The 20,406-nt window shown below is 38.9% G+C and overlaps 1 protein-coding gene across 1 annotated transcript in view; it reads left to right on the top strand.

Moving 5' to 3' along the window:
* Window positions 1-20,406, top strand: part of LOC135480095 (sushi, von Willebrand factor type A, EGF and pentraxin domain-containing protein 1-like) — a 52,732-nt gene that overhangs the window by 10,249 nt on the left and 22,077 nt on the right. Inside the window, exons 4-6 of the mRNA XM_064759849.1 lie at window positions 143-231; window positions 3,182-3,355; window positions 6,009-6,206. Coding sequence (XP_064615919.1) covers window positions 143-231; window positions 3,182-3,355; window positions 6,009-6,206 — 461 coding nt within the window. The remainder of the gene's footprint in view (window positions 1-142; window positions 232-3,181; window positions 3,356-6,008; window positions 6,207-20,406) is intronic.

The raw sequence follows: 20,406 nt of genomic DNA, 5'->3' as shown, positions 1-20,406 counted from the left end.
TGTAGTAGGTACCCCGTGTGAGCAAGGGCGATGTGCGACAACTAAACGAAGATTATTACAGTTATGCCAGATATACCCAGTTCTACGAGGACAGGGTAGAAACTGGAATGAGTCTCTATGTCAGGTGCGAATGGCGTTACAGTCTAATTCCAGAAGCAAACACATACGAGGGCTACAGAAAGATGACTTGTGTGGATGGCGCTTGGGACAGTGTACCAAAGTGCGAACCAAGTGGGTATATTTGATATTTTTCTCATTTGAAATGCCACAATATGAAATGTTTTTGACCTTTTTGGAAATCGTGATAATTTTGTTCAATTTAAGGGTTGTAAAGCGAAATCGTTTTGATTGATTTTTTTTTGATTGGTGTTTTACGCCGTACTCAAGAATATTTCACTTATACGACGGCGGCCAGCATTATGGTGGGTGGAGACCGGGCACAGCCCGGGGGAAACCCACGACCATCCGCAGGTTGCTGGTAGACCTTCCCACTTACGGCCGGAGAGGAAGCCAGCATGAGCTGGACTTGAGCTCACAGCGACCGCATTGGTGAGAGGCTCCTGGGTCATTACGCTGCGCTAGCGCGCTAACCGACTGAGCCACAGAGGCCCCGAAATCGTTTTGTATGATATGAACTTTGCAAAGCGAGACAATCCTACACTATTTGAAGACTGTAAAATGGGATCTCTTGGTGCAATTTGATGGTTGTAAAGCAAGCTTTTTCGTGCGATTTGAACGTGGTAATTTAGGAACTTTAGATGTACAATTAGAGAGTTGTATTGCTGAATCTCTCTACTTGTACGATTTGAACGTTGCACGGCCGGAATTCTGGATTTGTCCAATTCGGAGATTATAAAGCAATACGGTATGCCTTTGTGCTTCTGAAACATGGATATAATTTTTTGGCTAGCAGTGAGAGTAATTACCACCAGAGTAAATGTACTGCATGTACATAGATCGGAGATCTGCTTCAGTCTTCCCAGCTTAGCCTTCAGAACTACTGATCTGGACTCTTCAACTGATTAACCATTAATCGGACTTTTTGAGCCTGCTGTCGTCAACTTCTCAATGTTCTACGCTACAAAAACACGTTTCCTTTAATCCCACAGCAATTTTGACTTCTTACCACCTAGTTATCCGTGAATAATAAAGACCGTCAAGTGACAATTAATACAAATGTACCTGTAGCATCGAAAGCAAACCAAACTTTGCTAACCGCCATGTTCGATAGGCGACGATTCGGCCGCACAAGGCATTGTCCGGAGTAAGATTGAACTTGTGGAAGGTATGGATTGAAACCAAAAAGATTACACCTTTGAGAGCACGATTGTCAACTTTTTTGTGAGTCCGGATATTAACCTTTTGTTACAATAATGAATAGAAAGAACTGTACCGCAAGCATCTATTGTTGAAAATGAGTACGATATTACTTTTGAGTAAGAGCAACCGAGTCACGTGTCAATTAACGGACACACGTGATTCGAAAATAGTGGTTTGCGCTATTCGGATGCTGTACAAGTGGATGCGCCCGTTACATTTGAGTTAATTTCGACGTTAGGACCTTTATTTGTTTTACAGTCGCGCATAATGAGGTGATATGAATTACTTTAAGATCAGGGGAAACCTGTTTTCGTCGCGAAAACAGCTTTGAAGACAGCACAAGCAAGAGGATTTAATTCCAGAATGGTGAATGTAAGGATTCAGAGCTGTTGATGAATGAGTGAGTGAGTGCTTAGGGTTTAACGTCGTACTTCACAATTTTGACGATGAAGGAGTCCATAGAGTGGATGTACGTGCAATGCGCTTTTATCTAGTGCTGCTTCACTGAGACGATTTACCGAAGGCAAGTAAGCGGCCCCACCAGAGCCATTATACTGATACGGGTCAACGAGTCGTTGCACTATCCCCTGATTGCTAAACGCCAAGCAAGGAAGCTACAACTTCCTCTTTTAAGATCTTAGATATGACCCGACCCAGTACTGATCCTGGATCTACCGCCGCCGAAGCGGACGCTTTAACAACTGAACCATCGTGGCTGGATAGCGGTTGATTTATCTATTTGATTTAGTGTTTTACGCTGGACTCAAAAGTATTTCACTTATATGACTGCGGTCAGCATTATGGTGGGAGGAAACCGGGCAGAGCCCAGGAGAAACCCACGACTATCCGCAGTTTGCTGGCAGACCTTCCTACGTACGGCTTGAGTGGTAGCCAGCATGCGCTGGAGTTGAACTCACAGCGACCGCATTGGTGAGAGGCTCCTCGCTCATTACGCTGCGCTAGCGCGCTAGCCAACTGAGCCGCGTAGGCTTCCGTTAGCGGTTGATGAGGAAGCTATTAAAATTACTACTACATGACTACATTAGTGGGGTGGAAACACCGATTTTAGTTCCTGGTGTTAATTTTTTTTTTTCAGTTTTATTTTTTTGACTGTTGTTTAACACCAGTTGTTATTTTGGATTACATCAGTGTGTCAACGGGCTTATATGTTGAACTGCTGTTTAACGTCATTCTCAAGAATTTATAGTTTCACAAAGTCTGTTAGTTTTATAGGTGGAGACAACCGGGGTGCCCTCTGTGAACCACAGAACTTCGACGAACTTTTCCATCTGTGGCGTACACAGATATACAAAATATTTATAGAAGACAACTAGTCTTCAAAGAACAGTGCACTGAGCAAACGGCCACACCAGTATCGTCGACTTGTTATTATTACTAGGAGTCCATACGGAGTGAAAGCGTACTGAATACTGACGGTGCTTGGTTCAGGCACATCAATCCGTTAATTAATGCTCGTGAATTTGTATGGCTAGTGGTCACGTTTTTGTTTTTCGTGAACATTAACACTACCGAAAACCTAGTGTTTTGATTAATCAATGTATTTTGTCTGGTGTTACATTTTTCTATTGGTGAGATTCCTCATTGAAATTGGAAAGTATGTTTATGCATTTCTGAATCATTCTATCTCAAGTTTAGGAAAGAATGATTATTTCTTATTTTGATCATGTGAAACTGTGATATTTTTCATGAAAACGTACACGTAAATGTGCACGATACTAACTTGCTAAAATTTAAAAAATTGGGTACATACCATAACTGAAATGGGCAAACTCTTCGCCCAGCCCTGAGTGCTACTTTGTACTTATATATCACGACACGTTATACTTGTTTCTGACTGCAGAGTCATGTGAACAAACGCCGTCTCAGCTGAATCATGGGATCACAACGTTTGACGAACTGGAACACGGATCCCGAATCCGATATTCCTGTGATCCAGGCTATACTCTCTCTCATCACCAGAACAGAACCTGTGTACTTGGCAGATGGACTGGTATGAAACCCTGGTGCACAAAAAGTAAGTAGGAGCCTGTTTGCGTTTAACTTTAGTCCCTTCAATTAGTTTACCGGGTGTATTTTACCGTTCATCAGTCTTTTTGTCAGAAATCAAATGAAATTGAATATTCTGGTTTCACTGAGACCTAGTGGCTTACATGGAATTTTCTGCGAATCTAAGATCCAGTCGTTCACAGCCCTTTGTCCTTCAGACCAAATATTTAGATTCAATTCTTGATTCATTTATCGAGGATTCCCAATAGCCATTTTCCACAAGTGAGCCTCCTCCCTAAACAATACAAAAGTATATGGAACATATATACATGTGACCTTGTACAATTACTAGGATTTAACACTACAGCTTTACCAACATTATATACATTGTTATGTAATTGTAAATAATAAAATGTAAACGAAAAAAGTAATAAGTATGTAGGCTTAATTTTTTAATTATCAGTTAATCGTTTCTAGATTAATTCTCTCTAGATCTGTCTGTGGCATTTATATAAGTGTGCGCGTTCTTAAGGAAGAATACGTTATCACTTTGGTTCAAGTAAGTTGAACCTTTCAGCAGTAAATTAATTATATGTTTTTTGACAGAATATGTTAGATGATATCATTGATCTGTGTATACCAGGACACAAAGTAGTTACAAACGTAAGGAGCATGTGCTTCCTCTGACAGGCGTAAGCGGGACAAATAAAAAGGAAATGTTCGACGTCCTGCTTCCAGCGACCACAAAATCCACAAGTCTGACATGCAACGATATTATAAGTTAACAGATCAGCATGAAGAGCGCAAGGTCCCATTCTCATTCCACCATGGAGGATGGCGGTATAACTAAAAAACTGTTTATACTTGAGTTAATATATTTGGCTTTATTGTCGATAACTGTCGCTTAGATTTGTCGGAATGATGCTGTCTTATATTTTCAGGCAGAGTATTCTAGTTTTTGTTAATTCTTGGATATAACCACAAGAAAACTAATGAAAAGCGGGATTTAAATAAACGTAGATTTAAATTATTCCCCAAAGTGTACCTAAAATACAGGTATATAGCCTAATTTATCTGCGAATGTAGGATTTAGTCGTTCATAGATGTGTTTCCTTGAGAACAAATACAAGAGTATGGCCTAATTTGTCTGTATAGTATAGTATAAACTAATTTGTCATGAAATCTACAATCCATTTGTTCACACGCGTGTCTTAGAGACCAAATACATATAGTATAGCCTAATTTGTCATCAAATCTACAATCCATTTGTTCACACGCGTGTCTTAGAGACCAAATACATATAGTATGGCCTAATTTGTCATCAAATCTACAATCCATTTGTTCACACGCGTGTCTTAGAGACCAAATACATATAGTACAGCCTAATTTGTCATGAAATCTACAATCCATTTGTTCACACGCGTGTCTTAGAGACCAAATACATATAGTATAGCCTAATTTGTCATCAAATCTACAATCCATTTGTTCACACGCGTGTCTTAGAGACCAAATACATATAGTATAGCCTAATTTGTCATGAAATCTACAATCCATTTGTTCACACGCGTGTCTTAGAGACCAAATACATATAGTATAGGCTAATTTGTCATGAAATCTAGAATGCACTTGTTCACACGCGTGTCTTAGAGACCAAATACATATAGTACAGCCTAATTTGTCACGAAATCTACAATCCATTTGTTCACACGCGTGTCTTAGAGACCAAATACATATAGTATCGCATAATTTGTCATGAAATCTACAATTCATTTGTTCACACGCGTATGTCTTAGAGACCAAATACGAAAGTATAGACTAATTTTTGTGCGAGTATGGGATCCAGCTGTTCACTAAGAAATACGCCGACAGACAAAATCTGATGGCATAATCACTTTCCACTCCCCCTGTACGAATAGGGACAAACACTGCAGAAACAACAGGCCTAGCGGCTGGTTTGCTGTGTAAAACGTGTTATCAGAATATCTCTTGGAGAGTTCTCTCGCGGTTGTAACTAAAGCCGTTAAGTTTCGAAATAAGAATATAACAAAATTCCTGATTGTGTGTTTCCATTCTGCACTGTGCTATCAGAACAATGTAATGAGCGGACTAAGTTAAATGGGGTTAAAGAAAATGGGAACAGGGGATCTAAGCTGAGGATACCTTATCTGTAATCATCCAACCAACTATCAGTTAATCCGTTAATAAATCTGTTGATTAGCCTTCTGTTAATGAAACACTGAACGAACAGTCTGCTGACTGGATCATTGGACAAATAGCCTATTCCGCAACTGAAGGATTCAACGATTACTAAACGGTGAAAGAGCCAGTGCACGAGTCAGCCAATCAGTGATTTAGTCATTCAGTGAGTCAGCCAGTTAGTAACCATTGGAGTTTGTGGCCAAAACCATTGCTTACACTGAGCATCCCTGTCTAGTGATGAATAAATTAATGCATAAATACATAAATCAATAAATCAATAAATCAATGAATCAATCAGTCAGTCATAAAAAACATAGACGCTTTATTGTCTGCCCATATTTACGAGACAATATTCTTGTTTACGGAAGCCCACAAAAATAATTTTGTGGGCTTAATTAATGACGAAAGGTAATTAATCAATATCTTACCCAATCGTCCAGGCAGACTCTCTGCCAATTCACTTTTCATTCATCCCACTTCAGATTATTGTTCGTATCCAAAAGATTTACCCCTGGGTATGGAAGTGATGGATGACTCAACAGCTACTAGATTCGAGCACGACGCTATTCTGAAATTGCAATGTAGAAAGGGATATAGAACTGTTCATAAGGGAATCAGTCCGCAATTGACATGTTACAACACCACGTGGGAAATCAGTGGAAATCTTCAATGTGAGTCTGGTAAGTAATTGTCTGAACGAAGGCTTTGTAACCACACATTAACGCAAACATTAACCTGTGGCACTTGAATCTATAATGTGAGTTAACCCTAGGCATGAATGCAAACATTAAGTTGTGGCACTTGATTCACCAGTCTGAGTTAACCCAGGCATTGATACAAACATTAACCCGTAACACTTGATTCACCAGCCTGAGGTAATCCAGGCATTGGTACAAACATTTACCCGTGACACTTGATTAATTAGTTGAATTAACCCAGGCATTGATACAAACACTAACTCGTGACACTTGATTCACCAGTCTGAGTTAATCCAGGCATTGATACAAACATTAAGTCGTGACACTTGATTCACTAGTCTGAGTTCATCCAGGCACTGATACAAACATTAAGTCGTGACACTTGATTCACCAGTCTGAGTTAATCCAGGCACTGATAAAACATTAACCCGTGACACTTGATTCACCAGTCTGAGTTAATCAAGGCATTGATACAAACATTTACCCGTGACACTTGATTCACCAGTCTGAGTTAATCCAGGCACTGATAAAACATTAACCCGTGACACTTGATTCACCAGTCTGAGTTAATCAAGGCATTGATACAAACATTTACCCGTGACACTTGATTCACCAGTCTGAATTAACCCAGGCATTGATACAAACATTATCCCGAGACACTTGATTCACTAGTCTGAGTTAATCCAGGCACTGATACAAACATTATCCCGTGACACTTAATTCACCAGTCTGAGTTAATCCAAGCACTTATACAAACATTTACCCGTGACACTTGATTCACCAGTCTGAGTTAATCCAAGCATTGATATAAACATTATCCCGTGACACTTAATTCACTAGTCTGAGTTAATCCAAGCACTTATACAAACATTTACCCGTGACACTTGATTTACCAGTCTGAGTTAATCCAAGCATTGATGCAAACATTATCCCGTAACCCTTGATTCACCAGTCTGAGTTAATCCAAGCACTGATACAAACATTTACACGTGATACTGAATTCACCAGTCTGAGTTAATCCAGGCATTGATACAAACGTTTACCAGTTTGATTCACCAGTCTGAGTTAATCCAGGCACTGATACAAATATTAACCCGTGGCATTTGATTCACCAGTCTGAGTTAATCCAAGCATTGATACAAACATTAACCCGTGACACATGATTCACCAGTTTGAGTTAATCCAACCACAAATATAAACATTAACCCGTGAGACCTGATTCACTAGTCTGAGTTAACACAGGCATTGATACAACCCTGTGAAATTTATGAAACTTTGCTGAAACGCAATATTCTGACAGATATCCATTTATTTGGCCTTTATTTTTAATCTAAATAAGACACCCATGGCAATATTAAGGTGTGATATATCTCCACGTCTGCAACTTAGGGATAATCATGGGTGTCCCCCGGGGTTTTGCCCGATTCCCTCCCACCATAATGCTTGCCGCCGTCAGTGAAATATTTTTGAGAACGGCATAAAATACCAATGAAATAGATAAATAAATAAATAAAACTATTTGATGATGAACAAATGAAATTGAATTGAACCGATTACCGTTTCACTGCCTCGGGATCGACATCTGCTTTACTTGTACCTTTACAAGAGGATTTGAGAGGAAATACCAAGATAGAGAATTTTGAAGTCTTAGGCAAAAACCGAACTTGGGATTCAACCGGAACATCAATAAGTCTTGAGAATTCAACTTTATCGAAAGGTTAATACTTTATCGCAGCTTTGTCAGATATTTAATCCCTGTAAAATCACCAGGACTCCTGTTTGGTGGTCATCACGTGTTTTCTCAACCACAATTTTATGCTTTTCTAATCCCTAGTCTGCTAAATTTAACATAGAGCAGATTACGTTGTTACCACATGATATCTTCATATAGCTAAAACAATATCCCCTTGCACCAGCAGAGGTATATTCTGCGGGACTAACGGAACAAGACTGTCATATATAACACAGTAGTTTATAACAATAACATAATCTATTCTGTCATCATCCAAAAAGCACAATAAGCATGTATAGTGTACTCGAAAGTAGTTCACGTACTTCTGGGATTGTGGTCGATCTCCAAACCTGTTGTCAAACGTAAATCATAATAATTCTCAAGATGTGTGAAGCATAAATCATCTGGGCTCACAAGTCAGTCAATCAATAAATCAATCAATCAAACAAAAAATCAATATTACACCTACATGGGTGAATCAGTAAGTCGGTCAACGTGCTGACTGATGCCTTAATCTCGACTGTAGACGGCCACAGGACATTGGATTTCCACAATTTTTTTAATGAAAACAAATTCTGTGTCTAATCTTTTCGTCCTCGGTTATTTAGATTATCATTTGCAGCTTTATGCCATGTGTAGTTTGAAATTATTCGTCTGTTTCGTTAGAAATTTCATAAACGGGCAATGCGCACCATACTCGCGTTTTGGTAATTTATGACAATAGCAGTGCAAAATTAATCATTTAAAGTTTACTGTTTGTTTCAGTCACATTTCTTGAACTTCTTAGTTGTATAAAATACGACATTTTACATGACCAATTGAATTTTTTTAACATAGAGTTATGCATATTTTAGCCCTTGCCATTGTTTTAGAATGTAATTCGATTGGGCTTAACTACTGATGGTTTTATTGTATACATTCACTCCTTGATAAGGATTATTTTGACCGTTATATTGTTGTTCTATCTTTAGTATAAACAAAGATACGATTTTTATATTAATTTTCAGACATTTGACATAAGGAGACCATTGAGATTTTTTATTAATTTACAGAACCTTGTTTTTACGAAGCGAAACGGTTTGAGGAAGTAATATCTCAAACATACACAGAGGACGGCAAATTAAGTCACAACTCCACTCTCCAGATAAGATGCAAATATCCTAAACGGTTTCATTTGAAGGATGGTGTCTCCAAAGCCAGATGCCATTACGGAGAATGGCAACCCAGGGTCCCCAGTTGTGAAGCAGGTAAAATTGCGTGGCTCTTGTTTATTTCTTTTTCGCCGATCCATCTTGTTTTCCCGACCTGCTGAAGACATACAAGTATATACATTTTTGTCTTTCTGGTGATATGAGATTCATTTCCGGTACTGATAGCGATAGGCTCACTCTGTCTTGATGAAAAGAATAAAGTGTTCATCTTAACCAAAAGTCTGTTGTCTGAGTGATGCTAGAATATATTTCGTTATTGTAACGTAATTCTGTATAATATTTAACATACCGTCTTATTTTAGCACATTATGTTTGTCAAATTTAAAGGATGTGCGAGCTACATTTAATACAATAATCTGCTGCTATAACAGAATACATTCTAGTAGCATCATTTAGATAAAAGACTTTCTATTATTTGTCGTCACATGACAAAAATTGTTAAGCACATCCTAAAACCCATAGCATACATAAATACATACTTTCTTTTAAATTTAACACATTATGTTTTTCAGAATAGTGGAATTTGTACTTGTACTTTGATTATTTCTGTTTCCATTAGTTTTCTCTAACTTTAATCGTCTAATCGATTATCGTCGTCATATGTCTGAAAAATTGTTAAGTACGACGTTAGACCCCAAGCAATCACTCTAATCGATTGCCTTCTCATTTAATACAAACCTAGTAGATGTACTTTTGGTCTGCTGTCCATGTAAGCTGTAACAGAATGTCTATTTCCAAACTCTACTTTGCTTACAGAGTCGTGTGAATTACTGGAGAGTATTACTCACGGGAGAATCATCTATTCTGATGACGACACGGCCAGAGTTACAAAACGTGTCCCCCACCAAGCGACGGCTAAACTAGTTTGTGACATGGGTTACAGGATAGCGAAAAACAACATGACCCACTGTGTCTACGGAATATGGTCTCAGAGTAGTGCTCTGGCTTGTGACCCTGGTTAGAAACAATGATTTTGGAGTATCTCATGTCATATTCATTATAAAGTGACGAAAGAAACACCCCAGTTACAGAACCCTATGACGATGACGTTGAAAGTGTGAATTTGTTGTGGGGTCAGATGCGTCTGTGTTGAAGTTTTCCAGATAAATGCTGTTTTGTAAAGACACGTAACGTAAGAACTGACGAAGACCGCTTTTCAATACGTAGCGTAGTTACAGACGTGGACTGGCCCATCAGAAGTAGCGTCGTTACTGATGAATACTGGCACATTACACGTAGCGTAGTTACTGACGAGGACTGGCCCATCACAAGTAGCGTCGTTACTGACAAAGGCTGGCCCATCACACCTAGCGTAGTTACTGACGTGGATTGGCCCATCAGAAGTAGCGTCGTTACTGATGAATACTGGCACATTACACGTAGCGTAGTTATCGACAATTACTGGTTCATCACACGTAGCGAGTGTACTAAACAAGACTGGTCCATCACACGTAGCGTAGTTACTGACAAGGATTGGATCATCACACGTAGCGTAGTGACTGGTAGCGTAGTGACATGTAGCGCAGTTAGTGATTAGGACTGGTCCATCACATGTAGCGTATGTATTGACAAGGACTGGTCCATCACACGTAGCGTAGTTACTGACAAGGACTGGTCCATCACACGTAGCGTATGTACTGACATGGACTGGTTCATCACACGTAGCGTATGTATTGACAAGGACTGGTCCATCACACGTACCGTATGTATTGACAAGGACTGGTCCATCACATGTAGCGTAGTTACTGACAAGGACTGATTCTTCACGAGTTGCCCATATAGTTACTGACTAGGACTGGCCGGTGACGAGAACGTAGCAAAGGTACTGCTTAGAACTGACACGTATCGTAATTACTGACGAGGGCTCGTGCATCACACGTAACGTAGTTAGTGATTACAACTGTTCCATCAGACATAGTATGATTACTGGTCTATTAGAGATAACTTAGTAATCGATAAGACACAGTGTGATTATTGGCTAAGACTGGTCCATCACAGATAGGGTAGGTAAGAAATAAAACGTGAACGAGGGGCTGCAGGTCTCCCGAGCGATTTGAACAGGGCAAACTACTTTATATTTCTATTTTAACGTATCGTTATGAAATAATGGGGTCATTAGGGGGAAACAATAACACCGAAAACAATCGCTCTCTCCGTTTTGTTAATATGTAACGGTCTTGGTTTTGTTGTTATGATTTGGGGCAAGTTGATGCCAATGGAATGGGTGGGAAATAAATCATCCAATCCCTGCGAGGCACGTGATAATTATTGACCAATAAATGCAATAAATTTCCCGCCAGCACCTCTCCATGTCAGTTCAACCTCTACATTCGAACATAACAATTATGTGACGACAGAGGAATAATGCGTTTAAACTGTAAATGATATACCAGGCGTACTGTATCAACAGTTCAAGCAATGGAAGAAATATCCTTCCAGTATGTCCAATTTCCGAAAAACCTATATATCGCTTGGACCTTCATCGCCAAAGTGTACAAGTTTTATCTGCTATAGGCTACTGCTTTGAATATAATATGGAAAATAACTTCGACGTTAGAGAGCTAGAGTAAACGTTACGTCACCTTGCCCTCGATAGTGGAGACGTGCTTAAGCTGTGTCAAGACGAAGTTTCACCAGACTTTTACTGGGTTTAAAAATTCTAAAACATATTTAATGCCGGTTTAAGATACTTTGAATGGTAGTCTTTCAGTGGACATAAACATAAGTCAGGTGCTGTCTTTCACTTTAAGCTCACATCTAATGTGTACAAACTTTGCTTCACCACTCACATGAAAATTAGCAATATTTCAATCGGACTTGAATGGCACATTTTTTAACGAACTTTTTCATTCTCTTAGCTTAAATATATGGGTAAGTAGCCTGCCAATCCACGTGCTCTATAAACATCAAATGGAAGCAAATTCCACCAGCCATACACCTGCTGACAGTTAATTATTCTTTTGCGCCATAAACTCCGTAATAATACTCGATTTAATTTAACCTTACCGCTCGATTTTCATTTTCTCTGCCATACTGTTGTAAATAAATGCAATAAGCACTAAAACAGCTGAAGACACTCCAAGTGTGTTTAATGCGTCTTGTTGCTGAAATAGATATCTAAATTTAAATAGTTCTATTACTAAACATCTCTCTGCGCAGGATTACACTATGGAATTAGAAAAAAATTGCAACAAAACATCTGACTTCTTACAACTGTTCACATTTTAACAACAAAAATATAAATAACAAAGAAATTATTTTAAAAAATGTGTTCAAGAATGACTATTCAATGTAAATAAATAGTTATTTTTGTGGGCTTCCGTAAATAAGAATATTGTCTCGTAAATATAGGCAGGCAATAAAGCGTCTATGTTTTCGTTGACTGACTGATTGATTTATTTATTTATGTATGCTCAGTGTAAGCAATGGTTTAGCTCACGCCAGCTGAACTCTCCGTGGGTAAGGCTCAGCCCCGCTCCTATTCAACTGCAAAAGGAAAGTTTCGCTGACTTTACCACTCTAACACATCCTTACATCTGGTATACACTGATTCCCTGACTCACCCAATGTGTAGACAAGTTAAATTCTACGCCGGTACAATTTACATTGTTTCACTGCCTCGGGATCGACATCTGCTTTACTTGTACCTTTACAAGAGGATTTGAGAGGAAATACCAAGATAGAGAATTTTGAAGTCCTAGGCAAAAACCGAACTTGGGATTCAACCGGAACATCAATAAGTCTTGAGAATTCAACTTTATCGAAAGGTTAATACTTTATCGCAGCTTTGTCAGATATTTAATCCCTGTAAAATCACCAGGACTCCTGTTTGGTGGTCATCACGTGTTTTCTCAACCACAATTTTATGCTTTTCTAATCCCTAGTCTGCTAAATTTAACATAGAGCAGATTACGTTGTTACCACATGATATCTTCATATAGCTAAAACAATATCCCCTTGCACCAGCAGAGGTATATTCTGCGGGACTAACGGAACAAGACTGTCATATATAACACAGTAGTTTATAACAATAACATAATCTATTCTGTCATCATCCAAAAAGCACAATAAGCATGTATAGTGTACTCGAAAGTAGTTCACGTACTTCTGGGATTGTGGTCGATCTCCAAACCTGTTGTCAAACGTAAATCATAATAATTCTCAAGATGTGTGAAGCATAAATCATCTGGGCTCACAAGTCAGTCAATCAATAAATCAATCAATCAAACAAAAAATCAATATTACACCTACATGGGTGAATCAGTAAGTCGGTCAACGTGCTGACTGATGCCTTAATCTCGACTGTAGACGGCCACAGGACATTGGATTTCCACAATTTTTTTAATGAAAACAAATTCTGTGTCTAATCTTTTCGTCCTCGGTTATTTAGATTATCATTTGCAGCTTTATGCCATGTGTAGTTTGAAATTATTCGTCTGTTTCGTTAGAAATTTCATAAACGGGCAATGCGCACCATACTCGCGTTTTGGTAATTTATGACAATAGCAGTGCAAAATTAATCATTTAAAGTTTACTGTTTGTTTCAGTAACATTTCTTGAACTTCTTAGTTGTATAAGATACGACATTTTACATGACCAATTGAATTTTTTTAACATAGAGTTATGCATATTTTAGCCCTTGCCATTGTTTTAGAATGTAATTCGATTGAGCTTAACTACTGATGGTTTTATTGTATACATTCACTCCTTGATAAGGATTATTTTGACCGTTATATCGTTGTTCTATCTTTAGTATAAACAAAGATACGATTTTTATATTAATTTTCAGACATTTGACATAAGGAGACCATTGAGATTTTTTATTAATTTACAGAACCTTGTTTTTACGAAGCGAAACGGTTTGAGGAAGTAATATCTCAAACATACACAGAGGACGGCAAATTAAGTCACAACTCCACTCTCCAGATAAGATGCAAATATCCTAAACGGTTTCATTTGAAGGATGGTGTCTCCAAAGCCAGATGCCATTACGGAGAATGACAACCCAGGGTCCCCAGTTGTGAAGCAGGTAAAATTGCGTGGCTCTTGTTTATTTCTTTTTCGCCGATCCATCTTGTTTTCCCGACCTGCTGAAGACATACAAGTATATACAGTTTTGTCTTTCTGGTGATATGAGATTCATTTCCGGTACTGATAGCGATAGGCTCACTCTGTCTTGATGAAAAGAATAAAGTGTTCATCTTAACCAAAATTCTGTTGTCTGAGTGATGCTAGAATATATTTCGTTATTGTAACGTAATTCTGTATAATATTTAACATACCGTCTTATTTTAGCACATTATGTTTGTCAAATTTAGAGGGTGTGCGAGCTACATTTAATACAATAATCTGCTGCTATAACAGAATACATTCTAGTAGCATCATTTAGACAAAAGACTTTCTATTATTTGTCGTCACATGACAAAAATTGTTAAGCACATCCTAAAACCCATAGCATACATAAATACATACTTTCTTTTAAAATTAACACATTATTTTTTTTTCAAAATAGTGGAATTTGTACTTGTACTTTGATTATTTCTGTTTCCATTAGTTTTCTCTAACTTTAATCGTCTAATCGATTATCGTCGTCATATGTCTGAAAAATTAAGTACGACGTTAGACCCCAAGCAATCACTCTAATCGATTGCCTTCTCATTTAATACAAACCTAGTAGATGTACTTTTGGTCTACTGTTCATGTAAACTACAACAGAATGTCTATTTCCAAACTCTACTTTGCTTACAGCGTCGTGTGAATTACTGGAGAGTATTACTCACGGGAGAATCATCTATTCTGATGACGACACGGCCAGAGTTACAAAACGTGTCCCCCACCAAGCGACGGCTAAACTAGTTTGTGACACGGGTTACAGGATAGCGAAAAACAACATGAACCACTGTGTCTACGGAACATGGTCGCAGAGTAGTGCTCTGGCTTGTGGCCCAGGTTAGAAACAATGATTTTGGAGTATCTCATGTCATATTCATTATAAAGTGACGAAAGAAACACCCCAGTTACAGAACCCTCTGACGATGATGTTGAAAGTGTGAATTTGTTGTGGGGTCAGATGCGTCTGTGTTGAAGTTTTCCAGATAAATGCTGTTCTGTAAAGACACGTAACGTAAAAACTGACGAAGACACACGTAGCGTAGTTACAGACGTGGACTGGCCCATCACAAGTAGCGTCGTTACTGATGAATACTGGCCCATCACAAGTAGCTTCGTTACTGACAAGGACTGGCCCATTACACGTAGCGTGGTTACTGACGTGGATTGGCCCATCAGAAGTAGCGTCGTTACTGATGAATACTGGCACATTACGCGTAGCGCAGTTATCGACACATATTGGTCTAACACACCTAGCGAATGTACTAAACAAGACTGGCCTATCACACGTAGCGTAGTTACTGACAAGGACTGGCTCATCACACGTAGCGTAATTACTGACAAGGACTGGCTCATCACACGTAGCTTAGTTACTGACAAGGACTGGGCTATCACATGTAGCGTAGTTACTGACATGGACTGGGCCATCTCATGTAGCGTAGTTACTGACAAGGACTGATTCTTCACGAGTTGCCCATATAGTTACTGACTAGGACTGGCCGGTGACGAGAACGCAGCGTAGGTACTGCTTAGAACTGACACGTATCGTAATTACTGACGAGGGCTCGTGCATCACACGTAACGTAGTTATTGATTACAACTGTGCCATCAGACATAGTATGATTACTGGTCTATTAGAGATAACTTAGTAATCGATAAGACACAGTGTGATTATTGGCTAAGACTGGTCCATCACAGATAGGGTAGGTAAGAAATAAAACGTGAACGAGGGGCTGCAGGTCTCCCGAGCGATTTGAACAGGGCAAACTACTTTATATTTCTATTTTGTGTAGTGACCAACTATCGCACGTGCAATTACCGATAGCGTCTAGAACTGACCCTTCAGGCTTAACGTTAAGGATTGGAGACGACCCGTACTGACTAGGACTGGTCCAGTGGATGTACAGTGTGCCGTGACTTTCATGTACGTCAAATGAGGGACAGTAGCTTGCCAAAGCTCGGTGGTTTACGCCGGACATTTCGGTATCCTCAACCCATCGTATAATTTGAAAATGAAGTTTAATCCAGGCATTGATACAAACATTTACCCGTGACACTTGATTCACCAGTCTGAGTTAATCCAAGCATTGATACAAACATTATCCCGTGACACTTGATTCACCAGTCTGAGTTAATCCAAGCATTGATACAAACATTTACCCGTAACCCTTGATTCACCAGTCTGAGTTAATCCAGGCATTGATACAAACATTTACCCGTAACACTTGATTCACCAGTCTGAGTTAATCCAAGCACTGATACAAACATTATCCCGTGACACTTGATTCACCAGTCTGAGTTAATCCAGGCATTGATACAAACATTTACCCGTGACACTTGATTCACTAGTCTGAGTTAATCCAGGCACTGATACAAACATTTACCCGTTTGATTCACCAGTCTGAGTTAATCCAGGCATTGATACAAACATTAACCCGTTTGATTCACCAGTCTGAGTTAATCCAGGCATTGATACGAATATTAACCGGTGGCACTTGATTGATCAGTTTGAGTTAATCCAGGCATTGATACAAACATTAACCCGTGACACTTGATTCACCAGTCTGAGTTAATCCAACCACAAATATAAACATTAACCCGTGAGACCTGATTCACTAGTCTGAGTTAACACAGGCATTGATACAACCCTGTGAAATTTATGAAACTTTGCTGAAACGCAATATTCTGACAGATATCCATTTATTTGGCCTTTTTTTTAAATCTAAATAAGACACCCATGGCAATATTAAGGTGTGATTTATCTCCACGTCTGCAACTTAGGGATAATCATGGGTGTCCCCCGGGGTTCTGCCCGATTCCCTCCCACCATAATGCTTGCCGCCGTCAGTGAAATATTTTTGAGAACGGCAGAAAATACCAATGAAATAGATAAATAAATCAATAAAACTATTTGATGATGAACAAATGAAATTGAATTGAACCGATTACCGTTTCACCAGGACTCCTGTTTGATGGTCATCACGTGTTTTCTCAACCACAATTTTATGCTTTTCTAATCCCTAGTCTGCTAACTTTAACATAGAACAGATTACGTCGTTATTACATGATATCTTCATATAGCTAAAACAATATCCCTTTGCACCAGCAGAGGTATATTCTGCGGGACTAACAGAACAAGACTGTCATATATAACACAGTAGTTTATAACAATAACATAATCTATTCTGTCATCATCCAAAAAGCACAATAAGCATGTATAGTGTACTCGAAAGTAGTTCACGTACTTCTGGGATTGTGGTCGATCCACAAACCTGTTGTCAAACGTAAATCATAATAATTCTCAAGATGTGTGAAGCATAAATCATCTGGGCTCACAAGTCAGTCAATCAATAAATCAATCAATCAAACAAAAAATCAATATTACACCTACATGGGTGAATCAGTAAGTCGGTCAACGTGCTGACTGATGCCTTAATCTCGACTGTAGACGGCCACAGGACATTGGATTTCCACAATTTTTTTAATGAAAACAAATTCTGTGTCTAATCTTTTCGTCCTCGGTTATTTAGATTATCATTTGCAGCTTTATGCCATGTGTAGTTTGAAATTATTCGTCTGTTTCGTTAGAAATTTCATAAACGGGCAATGCGCACCATACTCGCGTTTTGGTAATTTATGACAATAGCAGTGCAAAATTAATCATTTAAAGTTTACTGTTTGTTTCAGTCACATTTCTTGAACTTCTTAGTTGTATAAGATACGACATTTTACATGACCAATTGAATTTTTTTAACATAGAGTTATGCATATTTTAGCCCTTGCCATTGTTTTAGAATGTAATTCGATTGAGCTTAACTACTGATGGTTTTATTGTATACATTCACTCCTTGATAAGGATTATTTTGACCGTTATATCGTTGTTCTATCTTTAGTATAAACAAAGATACGATTTTTATATTAATTTTCAGACATTTGACATAAGGAGACCATTGAGATTTTTTATTAATTTACAGAACCTTGTTTTTACGAAGCGAAACGGTTTGAGGAAGTAATATCTCAAACATACACAGAGGACGGCAAATTAAGTCACAACTCCACTCTCCAGATAAGATGCAAATATCCTAAACGGTTTCATTTGAAGGATGGTGTCTCCAAAGCCAGATGCCATTACGGAGAATGACAACCCAGGGTCCCCAGTTGTGAAGCAGGTAAAATTGCGTGGCTCTTGTTTATTTCTTTTTCGCCGATCCATCTTGTTTTCCCGACCTGCTGAAGACATACAAGTATATACAGTTTTGTCTTTCTGGTGATATGAGATTCATTTCCGGTACTGATAGCGATAGGCTCACTCTGTCTTGATGAAAAGAATAAAGTGTTCATCTTAACCAAAATTCTGTTGTCTGAGTGATGCTAGAATATATTTCGTTATTGTAACGTAATTCTGTATAATATTTAACATACCGTCTTATTTTAGCACATTATGTTTGTCAAATTTAGAGGGTGTGCGAGCTACATTTAATACAATAATCTGCTGCTATAACAGAATACATTCTAGTAGCATCATTTAGACAAAAGACTTTCTATTATTTGTCGTCACATGACAAAAATTGTTAAGCACATCCTAAAACCCATAGCATACATAAATACATACTTTCTTTTAAAATTAACACATTATTTTTTTTTCAAAATAGTGGAATTTGTACTTGTACTTTGATTATTTCTGTTTCCATTAGTTTTCTCTAACTTTAATCGTCTAATCGATTATCGTCGTCATATGTCTGAAAAATTAAGTACGACGTTAGACCCCAAGCAATCACTCTAATCGATTGCCTTCTCATTTAATACAAACCTAGTAGATGTACTTTTGGTCTACTGTTCATGTAAACTACAACAGAATGTCTATTTCCAAACTCTACTTTGCTTACAGCGTCGTGTGAATTACTGGAGAGTATTACTCACGGGAGAATCATCTATTCTGATGACGACACGGCCAGAGTTACAAAACGTGTCCCCCACCAAGCGACGGCTAAACTAGTTTGTGACACGGGTTACAGGATAGCGAAAAACAACATGAACCACTGTGTCTACGGAACATGGTCGCAGAGTAGTGCTCTGGCTTGTGGCCCAGGTTAGAAACAATGATTTTGGAGTATCTCATGTCATATTCATTATAAAGTGACGAAAGAAACACCCCAGTTACAGAACCCTCTGACGATGATGTTGAAAGTGTGAATTTGTTGTGGGGTCAGATGCGTCTGTGTTGAAGTTTTCCAGATAAATGCTGTTCTGTAAAGACACGTAACGTAAAAACTGACGAAGACACACGTAGCGTAGTTACAGACGTGGACTGGCCCATCACAAGTAGCGTCGTTACTGATGAATACTGGCCCATCACAAGTAGCTTCGTTACTGACAAGGACTGGCCCATTACACGTAGCGTGGTTACTGACGTGGATTGGCCCATCAGAAGTAGCGTCGTTACTGATGAATACTGGCACATTACGCGTAGCGCAGTTATCGACACATATTGGTCTAACACACCTAGCGAATGTACTAAACAAGACTGGCCTATCACACGTAGCGTAGTTACTGACAAGGACTGGCTCATCACACGTAGCGTAATTACTGACAAGGACTGGCTCATCACACGTAGCTTAGTTACTGACAAGGACTGGGCTATCACATGTAGCGTAGTTACTGACATGGACTGGGCCATCTCATGTAGCGTAGTTACTGACAAGGACTGATTCTTCACGAGTTGCCCATATAGTTACTGACTAGGACTGGCCGGTGACGAGAACGCAGCGTAGGTACTGCTTAGAACTGACACGTATCGTAATTACTGACGAGGGCTCGTGCATCACACGTAACGTAGTTATTGATTACAACTGTGCCATCAGACATAGTATGATTACTGGTCTATTAGAGATAACTTAGTAATCGATAAGACACAGTGTGATTATTGGCTAAGACTGGTCCATCACAGATAGGGTAGGTAAGAAATAAAACGTGAACGAGGGGCTGCAGGTCTCCCGAGCGATTTGAACAGGGCAAACTACTTTATATTTCTATTTTGTGTAGTGACCAACTATCGCACGTGCAATTACCGATAGCGTCTAGAACTGACCCTTCAGGCTTAACGTTAAGGATTGGAGACGACCCGTACTGA

This window comes from Liolophura sinensis, chromosome 13 (genome assembly GCF_032854445.1).
Source record: "Liolophura sinensis isolate JHLJ2023 chromosome 13, CUHK_Ljap_v2, whole genome shotgun sequence".
In the NCBI taxonomy this organism is placed as follows: Eukaryota; Metazoa; Mollusca; class Polyplacophora; order Chitonida; family Chitonidae; genus Liolophura; species Liolophura sinensis.
Note: the sequence above shows the minus strand (reverse complement) of the source record. Positions and strands in the feature narration are given on the sequence as shown.